The sequence below is a fragment of the Salvelinus sp. IW2-2015 genome, unplaced genomic scaffold, assembly GCF_002910315.2.
Source record: "Salvelinus sp. IW2-2015 unplaced genomic scaffold, ASM291031v2 Un_scaffold1112, whole genome shotgun sequence".
Classification (NCBI taxonomy): domain Eukaryota; kingdom Metazoa; phylum Chordata; class Actinopteri; order Salmoniformes; family Salmonidae; genus Salvelinus; species Salvelinus sp. IW2-2015.
Window position 1 is genome coordinate 181,959 of NW_019942731.1, and position 10,219 is coordinate 192,177.

The 10,219-nt window shown below is 44.7% G+C and overlaps 1 protein-coding gene across 1 annotated transcript; it reads right to left on the reverse strand.

The window, feature by feature from the left end:
• Nucleotides 1-960: 960 nt before the first annotated feature.
• Nucleotides 961-9,125, reverse strand: stk3 (serine/threonine kinase 3 (STE20 homolog, yeast); the record flags this gene model as incomplete). Its single annotated transcript, XM_070438685.1, is given in 12 exon segments — nt 961-1,622; nt 2,132-2,220; nt 2,656-2,791; nt 2,794-2,841; nt 5,697-5,847; nt 7,872-7,963; nt 7,965-8,049; nt 8,197-8,225; nt 8,227-8,300; nt 8,468-8,481; nt 8,672-8,800; nt 8,992-9,125. Coding segments are annotated over 12 exon segments (1,191 nt in total), but the record flags the coding sequence as incomplete, so codon positions are not given.
• Between the last annotated feature and the right edge of the window lie 1,094 nt (nt 9,126-10,219).

The window sequence follows — 10,219 nt, forward strand, 5'->3', positions numbered from 1 at the left end:
GATCTAAAAGGCAGAACTGATGCTAGATTAGCACTCTGGCAGCAGAATGCTGAGGACCTTGGAGAAGTCATTCTGACCTGGGTGCTTTCTGACCTGACCAAGGGAGAGGAAGACCTGACAGCTGTCTGAATTTTATTCACCCTTGCTCCTAAATGTCCTCCATTTTCTCATCACCACCCAGTAGTCAGGATGACTCACAGTCCACACTTATTTTCCCATTGCTCCAGGACTACTGTAATACAATTCTTTGCCTCCCATCTGTTAATTATGAACCTGTAGGTAGCCTTACATCCAGAGTAAAAGTTTCTCTAAAGATGTTTCTCCCAGCTCTGCACTGTTATTTGCTCTTGGGAAAGTACCAGCAGTTCTGATAATAATTAAAGCAGTACTTGGTAGACTCTCTGTAATGTCAGAAAATGTCCAGAAATATATCTGCAGTAATAGTGGAATGATGGTGTTTTACACCCACAAAAAAATATGTTTGTTTTGGCAACAAAAGCCAGACCTACTGCCCTCCCCCTCTTCCATCTGTGTCACTAAAGAGGCGTGGTCATCTCGAGCACAACCAACAATGCAGACTGGTAAAAGAGGCCAATGTAGAAATCACTCTTGTCTGGTTTACTACAGTCTTTCCTCAATTCCGGTTTAATGTGAGAGCATATAGTAGGGACATCCTGTACCATCTAAATCGCTGTGAATATATATTTTAATAGCAAAAAATATAGTTTTACACAGCTAGTTGGTGTTGAAAGGAAAGTTTAAAATGGTCTTACCACTCATGTGACTTTCTCAGGAGTGGCCTGGCCACTGTCCCATAACGCCCAGATGGGTGAAGAGCTGTATAGACAGTTGTCCTTCTGGCAGGCAGAGTCCCGGTGGCTCGGCTCCGGGGCAGAGTCCCGGTGGCTCGGCTCCGGGGCAGAGTCCCGGTGGCTCGGCTCCGGGGCAGAGTCTGGGTAGTTTTATATCGTCTCCACTTCCTAGTGATTGAGACCACTGTGCTCTTAGAATTGTGTTGAAAGTTTCCATCTCGGCGATCTACGGACAGTTCCTTGGACTTCATGGTATAGTTTCTGCACTGTCAACTGTGGGACCTTATATAGACAGGTGTGTGCCTTTCCAAATCATGTCCAATCAATTTAATTTATCACAGGTGACCTACAATCAAGTTATAGAAACATCAAGGATGATCAATGGAAACAGGATGCACCTGATCTCAATTTGGAGTCTCATAGCAACGGGTCTGAATAGTTCTGTACATTAGATATCAGTTTACCTGTTGAAGTCTGTTATATCATGTGTCAAACAGAGCCTACGGTACTATACTGAACAGCTCATTATAATCAATTAAATATAGAAACTAAATGATGACAATATGTTAGTTACAGCCTACGGTACTATCCTGAGAAGCTCTACTCACTCCTCATGGAGCCTTCGTCGTTGTCCTCCTCCTCCTCATCACTGTTGATGACCATGGTTCCCAGGTCTGCCTCTAACATGGTACTGCCGTGCTCGATCATGGTCTGAGCTCCGTCACTCATGGTGCTGGTAGCTCTCATGGTGCCAGCCCCCTCTGACCCAGACTTCACCATGGTGTGGGAGTCCACCTCCACCTCCTCTTCCTGGACGCAGAGAGAGAGGACGGTCAGGTCAATCAAACTAACTTGTAAAGCTCTTTTTAGCAGTTGGACAGTAAGGTACTGACTTCATTCGTACAGAGCCTTCAGAAAGTACTCACACCCCCTCAACCGTTTACATATTTTGTTGTGTTACAGACAGAATTTAAAATGGATAAAACTGAGATTTTGTTTCACTGGCCTACACACTATACCATGCTGGTCATTTATGAACATTTGAACATCTTGGCCATGTTCTGTTATAATCTCCACCTGGGCACAGCCAGAAGAGGACTGGCCACCCCTCATAGCCTAGTTCCTCTCTAGGTTTCTTCCTAGGTTTTGGCCTTTCTAGGGAGTTTGTCCTAGCCACCGTGCTTCTACACCTGCATTGCTTGCTGTTTGGGGTTTACGCTGGGTTTTCTGTACAGCACTTTGAGACATCAGCTGATGTAAGAAGGGCTATATAAATACATTTGATTGATAGACTATACGTACAGAGTCGTCCCTCCTGCTCCAGCTCTCTTCTGCTGCTCCTTGTGTCTCTTAACCTTCATCTCCATGGACTCAGTGATCAGGTCTCTCAGGATGGTGACTGGCTTGGCTGCCGTGTATGAACGGATGCTACAGGAGAGAGGGAGAGGAGGAAGAGCAGTAAATGACAACGTCTTGCATGACTGACAGTGTTTTCTAATATGTTCATAGACGAAGGGACAGCAGCCAGTCTCACCTGTAGTAGCATAGAGACAGCATAGAACAGACAAATGTCCAGGTGCTACTCTGATGAGCTAGTGAAGATGACAGTATGTTTTTGAAGAGACAGTATGTTTTTGAAGATGACAGTATGTTTTTGTTAGCGGCTGCTGCGCGTCTCACCTGTAGCGGCTGCGCGCGCTCACCTGTAGCGCTGCGCGGCGTCTCACCTGTAGCGGCTGCGCGTCTCACCTGTAGCGGCTGCGCGCTCTCACCGTAGCGGCTGCGCCGTCTCACTGTAGCGGCTGCGCGCTGTTCTCACCTGTAGCGGCTGCGCGCGTCTCACCTGTAGCGGCTGCGGGTCTCACCTGTGAGTGCTGCGTGTCTTCACCTGTAGTAGCCTGCGTGGCTGTAGCTCTCTGTTCTGGGTTCTTCACCAGACATTTCTTTACAAGTGTGTGAAGTCGTTCTGTCCACAAGCTCAGGCTTTCCTGAACGTAGGTGGTGGGTTGGTTGGGATCATGAAAATAGCCTGACAGAAATGCAGAGGAAGGAGAGACAGAAAACACCTAGTGAAGCAGGTAGTTATAGAAGCCTCAATGTAAACCCCTAATGAATGTCTATTGACCGCTTGGTACGGCAACCGCAGGCCCCCGACTGTAAGTGCTACAGAGGGTAGTGCGTACAGCCTAGTACATCACTGGGGACAAGCTCCTGCCATCCAGGACCTCTATACCAGGCGGTGTCAGAGGAAGGCCTAAGAATTGTTTAAAGACTCCAAGCACCCTAGTCATAGATTGTTCTCTCTGCTACCGCACGGCAAGCGGTCCCGACGCAACAAGTCTGGAAACCAACAGGACCCTGACCAGCTTCTACCCCCAAGCCAGAAGACTACTAAACAAAAGACTGCTAAATAGCTAATCAAATAGCTATCGCGGACTACCTGTATTGACCATTTTTTACACTTTACCCACACACGCTGCTTGCTACCGGCTATTATTATATCCTGTTTGCACAGCCGCGTTATACCCGGTACTCCTGCATATAGCCGCGTTATTACGGTACTCCCTGCATATAGCCCGCGTTATTCCGGTACTCCCTGCATATAGCCGCGTTATTACCCGCGTACTCCCTGCATTTTATAGCCGCGTTATTACCCGGTACATCCTGCATATAGCCGCGTTATTACGGTACTCCCTGCATATAGCCCGTATTACCCGGTACTCCCTGCATAAGCCGGTTATTACCCGGTACTCCCTGCATATAGCCGCGTTATTACCCGCGTACTCCCTGCATATAGCCGCGTTATTAACCCGGTACTCCCTGCATATAGCCGCGTTATTACCCGGTACTCCCTGCATATAGCCGCATTAGTACCCGGTACTCCCTGCATATAGCCGCGTTATTACCCGGTACTCCCTTGCATATAGCCGCGTTATTACCCGGTACTCCCTGCATATAGCCGCGTGTATTTACCGGTACTCCCTGCATATAGCCGCGTTATTACCCGGTACTCCCTGCATATAGCCGCGTTATTACCCGGTACTCCTGCAATATAGCCGCGTTATACCGGTACTCCCTGCATATAGCCGCGTTATTACCCGGTACTCCCTGCATATAGCCGCGTTATTACCCCCGGTACTCCCTGCTCATATAGCCGCGTCTATTATACCCGGTACTCCCTGCATTATTAGCCGCCGTTATTTACCCGGTACTCCCTGCATATAGCCGCGTTATTACCCGGTACTCCCTGCATATAGCCGCGTTATTACCCGGTACTCCTGCATATAGCCGCGTTATTACCCGGTACTCCTGCATATAGCCGCGTTATTACCCGGTTACTCCCTTGCATATAGGCCGCGTTATTACCCGGTACTCCCTGCATATAGCCGCGTGTTAATTAACCCGGTACTCCCTGCATATGCCGCGTTATTACCCGGTACTCCCTGCATATAGCCGCGTTATTACCCGGTTACTCCCTGCATATAGCCGCGTTATTACCCGGTACTCCCTGGCATATAGCCGCGTTATACCCGGTTACTCCCTGCATAATAGCCGCGTTATTACCGGTACTCCCTGCATATAGCCGCGTTATTACCCGGACTCCCTGCAGTATGCCGCGTTATTTACCCGGTACTCCTGCATATAGCGCGTTATTACCCGGTACTCCCTGCATATAGCCGCGTTATTCCCGGGTACTCCCTGTATATAGCCACGTTATTACCCGGTACTCCCTGTATATAACCACGTTGATTACCGGTACTCCCTGTATTATAGCCACGGTATTACCTGGTACTCCCTGTATATAGCCACGTTATTACCTGTACTCCTGATATAGCCACGTAACATGGACTCCCTGTATATAGCCATGTTATTACCTGGTACTCCCTGTATATAACCATGTTTTTACCTGGTACTCCCTGTAATATCCATGGTTAACCTGGTACTCCCTGTATATAGCCATGTTATTACCTGGTACTCCTCTGTATAACCAGTATTACATGTACTCCCTGTAAAGCCATGTTATACCTGGTACTCCCTGTATATAGCCATGTTATTACCTGGTACTCCCTGTATATAGCCATGTTTATTACATGCGTACTTCCCTGTATATAGCCATGTTATTACCTGGTACTCCCTGTATATAACCATGTTATTACCTGGTACTCCCTGTATATAGCCATGTTATTACATGGTACTCCCTGTATATAGCCATGTTATTACCTGGTACATCCCTGATATAACCATGTTATTATCTGGTACTCCCTGTATATAGCCATGTTATACCTGGTACTCCCTGTATATAGCCATGTTATTACCCGGTACTTCCCTGTATATAGCCATGTTATTACCCGGTACTCCCTGTATATAGCCATGTATATCATGGTACTCCCTGTATATAGCCATGTTATTTACATGTACTCCCTGTATATAGCCATGTTATTTTTACTGATTATTGAATAACACTGTATTTACCCGTTGTCACTATATTTATCTTTAACTCTGCATTGTGTGAAAAGGACCGGAAGCATTTCACTGGTAGTCTACACCTGTTGTTGATCAAGCATGTGACACTTCACATTTTTTGTGAGGGGATTTGATCCAAACTGGATCTTTCAGAATCAAAGTTGTCTGGAGTATTCCAGAGTCCTTATTTTACAGCTATAGCCGCCAACGAGTCATTAGCTAGGACGTGGATTCAGGAAGGCCACCCCCCTCACCTCTCTGATTCAGAGAGGTTGGGTTAAATGAGGAAGATACATTTCAGTTTGAATACATTCAGTTGTACAACTGAATAGGTATCCCCCCTTCCCCAATTAGCAGCATCAACATGTAGCCTGACTGCAATACATCTCCAAACCACACATCTGTCCTGCCCAGACTCACCCTCATAGGATGTATATCAGCGTAGGGAGGTTTTCCCTCAGCCATCTCTATAGAGGTGATGCCCAGGGACCAGATGTCTGCCACACAGTTATATCCTATCTCCTGGATGACCTCTGGAGCCATCCAGAACGGAGTTCATACACGTGTTCCGCTTTGCATCGTGTCGCTACAGGGACAAGAATAATACGAGCATTAGTCTAATCTATATAATAACTACTGTGATTCACTGCTACAATCACTATAAAGTCAAGATAATCTACAGTGAGGAGGAAAAGTATTTGACCCCTGCTGATTTTACGTTTGCCCACTGACAAAGAAATGATCAGTTTATAATTTGAATCGTAGTTTTATTTGAACAGTGAGAGACAGAATAACAACAAAAAAATCCAGAAAAAAACGCATGTCAAAAATGTTATAATTGATTGTAAAGTGGTTGTTCCACTGGATATCATAAGTGAATGCACCAATTTGTAAGTGCTCTGGAATAAAGCGGTCTGCTAAATGACTTAAATGTAATGTAAATTTGCATTTTAATGAGGGAAATAAGTATTTACCCTCTCAATCAGAAAGATTGTCTGGCTCCAGGTGTCTTTATACAGTAACGAGCTGAGATTAGGAACACACTCTTAAAGGGAGTGCTCCTAATCTCAGCGTGTTCTGTATAAAAAACACCTGTCCACAGAAGCAATCAATCAGACTTCCAACTCTCCACCATGCCAAGACCAAAGAGCTCTCCAAGGATGTCAGGGACAAGATTGTAGACCTACACAAGGCTGGAATGGCTACAAAGACCATCGCCAAGCAGCTTGGTGAGAAGGTGACCAACAGTTGGTGCGATTATTCGCAAATGAAGAAACACAAAAAGAACTGTCAATCTCCCTCGGCCTGGGCTCCATGCAGAATCTCACCTCGTGGAGTTGCAATGATCATGAGAACGGTGAGAAATCAGCCCAGAACTACACAGGAGGATCTCTTCAATGATGTCTCAAGGCAGCTGGGACCATAGTCATCAAGAAAACATTGTAACACACTACGCCGTGAAAGGGACTGAATCCTGCAGCGTCCGCAAGGTCCCCTGCTCAAGAAAGCACAACATGCCCGTCTGAAGTTTGCCATGAACATCTGATGATTCAGAGGACAACTGGGTGAAAGTGTTGTGGTCAGATGAGACAAAATGGAGCTCTTTGGCATCAACTCAACTCGCCGTGTTTGGAGGAGGAGGAATGCTGCCTATGACCCCAAGAAAACCATCCCACCGTCAAACATGGAGGTGGAAACATTAATGCTTTGGGGGTTTTTCTGCTAAGGGGACAGGACAACTTCACCGCATCAAAGGGACGATGGACGGGGCCATGTACAGTCAAATCTTGGTGAGAACCTCCTTCCCTCAGCCAGGGCATGTGAAAATGGGTCGTGGATGGGTATTCCAGCATGACAATGACCCAAACACACGGCCAAGGCAACAAGGAAGTGGCTCAAGAAGAAGCACATTAAGGTCCTGGAGTGCCTAGCCAGCTCCAGACCTTAATCCCATAGAAAATCTGTGGAGGAGCTGAAGGTTCGAGTTGTCAAACGTCAGCCTCGAAACCTTAATGACTTGAAAAGATCTGCAAAGAGGAGTGGGACAAAATCCTCCTGAGATGTGTGCAAACCTGGTGCCAACTACAAGAAACGTCTGACCTCTGTGATTGCCAACAAGGGTTTTGCAACAAGTACTAAGTCTATGTTTTTGCAGAGGGGTCAAATACTTATTTCCCTCATTAAAATCAATTTATAACATGTGTTTTTCTGGATTTTTTGTTGTTATTCTGTCTCACTGTTTCAAATAAACTACATTAAAATTATAGACTGATCATTTTCTTTGTCAGTGGGCAAACGTACGTCAAAATCAGCAGAGGATCAAATACTTTCCCCCCCCTCACTGTATATACTAAAACTACTGTGATCACTGCTACAATCACTATAAAGTCAAGATAATCTATATATAAACTACTGTGATTCACTGCTACAATCCTATAAAGTCAAGATAATCTATATATAAATACTGTGATTCACTGCCAATCACTAACATAAATCAAGATAATAAGAACTCCTGATAAAACTGACACCAGATTACATCGTTAGACACAGTCAGAATTCACCTTCAGCGAGACAGAGAGTTGAAGACAGACAGACAGGCAGGCAGACAGACCGTGAGTTGTCCCGGCTACCCAAATGTCAGCCAGTTTGGCATGGCCCTCTGTGTTGAGGAGAATGTTGCCTGCCTTGGATGTCTCTGTGGATTCCTCATGAAATGCAGATCTCCAGACCTTTCAATGTGGACTTGAGGATGGTGGCGATTTCATCCTCTGTGGAGCTATACAAGAGGAGATGGTATTAATGATTCATTCTGGTAATTCAGTAGTCTATGAATACACATTAAAAACATGACCATGAATGGTAAAAGGTTACCGAAGCACCAAAGGTCATCTTCATTGTCACACTTTTAGTCAATATACTGACCGTTTTATTGCGTAGTCTGATGATGTCTTGAAACAGAGCCGGCTCCACAGTACTCCATCACTATCCACAGGTCTGTGTTCTTAAAGTAGCTGCCATAGTATTCACCACATAGGGACTGGACAGGAGACAGAACAAACAATTACTGGTTCTAGTAACAGAGTGTGTGTTACTGGTTCTAGTAACAGAGTGTGTGTTATTGGTTCTAGTAACAGAGTGTGTGGTACTGCTTCTAGTAACAGAGTGTGTGGTACTGGTTCTGCCATAGTACTTCACCACATAGGGGCTGGACAGGAGGAGAGACAGAACATTTTGCTGAACTTAGGTAACCAAACAGAGTGTGGTGTACTGGTGTAGTAGAGAGATAGCCATGTGAWTATGGAGGAGGAGACTGTTCTCCTCTCACTAGCCTCTGGAGCCATGCTAGCTCTGCCTGTTGAAAGGCTGGGCCAGAGAGTCTATCCTCTCATACAGACCTGTCACACTGCTGCATGATGGATATCTCCTTGATGATCTCCTGGAGGTCTGACTCAACAGGCACCTGTTTGATAGCCACCACCTGGCCTGACTCCTTATGGATGGCTTTAAACACACTGCCATAGGACCTGGRGGAGATGAAGACAGTGGAAATGATGCAGAAAGTACCAAAGACCAGGATCCTGTATAACATATTAGTGGTTCCAGCCATTTCATAAAAATTCTAGTCATTATCATAATGTCAATGTACACAAACATCTCTTTTCATTAGAAATGTTATAACGATGTAAGGAAATGTATGATGAATGAATATTCTCACCCTTCACCAAGTTTTTCCAGAACATCAAAGACCTCCTCAGGTTGTTTTGTGAGACTGTCTTCACTCAGTTTCTTCAGCTTGCTGTGGAGGAAGAGAATCAACCATAGAAATAAATAGAACGGGAATCCCCATTCAAGTCAATGATGGAATAAAGGGTGGCCTGCCAGCCATTTTGAGTGTACCCATGGCAGGAAGTAAAAGCAGGAAGTGTACCCTTCAATCTGTGCTGTGATTTGTTGAGTCAACTCAACTGACATTAGACAAAAAAAATACATTCCATCACATGAGCTACATCAGCTGACATTTGAATGAACATTCTACATTACCATGGAAATCCAGCATCAGTTRATAGGCCATTTTAAATTACCATGGAAATGGCTTCACAATAACAGGCAGCCATTGCGAGTGTATCCTTGAGTTTACCAGTGAACTTGCCAGGGTTCAAGCAAAGATGTTAATAGCTAACCCAAGACAGACCACAGCTTGTTGTCACCAATCGGAGCAAATTAATCACAGTAGGCAGAACAAGAAAGGGGGTACTAGCTTATTTTCGATATAAACTACTCTGTGAAGTGTGAGTGTGCAATAACTAAATTCACTCTTGCACTCCTAAACACACTTTTTTGAAAGTTTGGCAAAGGTTAAAGACTACAAAAAAAATAAAAAATAAACTTAGTCCACTCTGGTTTTCGAAACAGAAAACTGAAGAGATCAACTCTTTCATCAATGAGGAAATTAGTAGAATGTTGGCCAGAATCCATCTCCTACCACTGCCGCCCACTGGGCTTCCACTCACCACCATTATTTGCTAGTGAGTGGAAACGTTAACCGGATGCTTCACATTTATACATCCGGTAAAATATCTGTCATTGTTCTATCTGTAGATAGAGGTTCCAAGTCTGTTCTATTCATTCTATTTCTATGGCATCAACAACATGACAAKAATTGTGGAACTGAGTCTACAGGGAGTTTTATATAACTTGTGCTGAAGTAACTAGCTAGCTTTTTAGGCAAAAAAGACATTACAAGAACACACAAATCAGCTAATATTAAACAGTTACTGTCAAGCTGGACAACTAACTTAGCTAACGGTAGCTAGCTAGSATTTACATTWAGGTAATTTAAAACATATACTGTTAGCTAGCTAGATAACTAACGTTACAAGTCAAAGTGGTGAAGCTAACATTAGCTATCTTATAAGAAATTACAAATATTGTTAACAAACTTG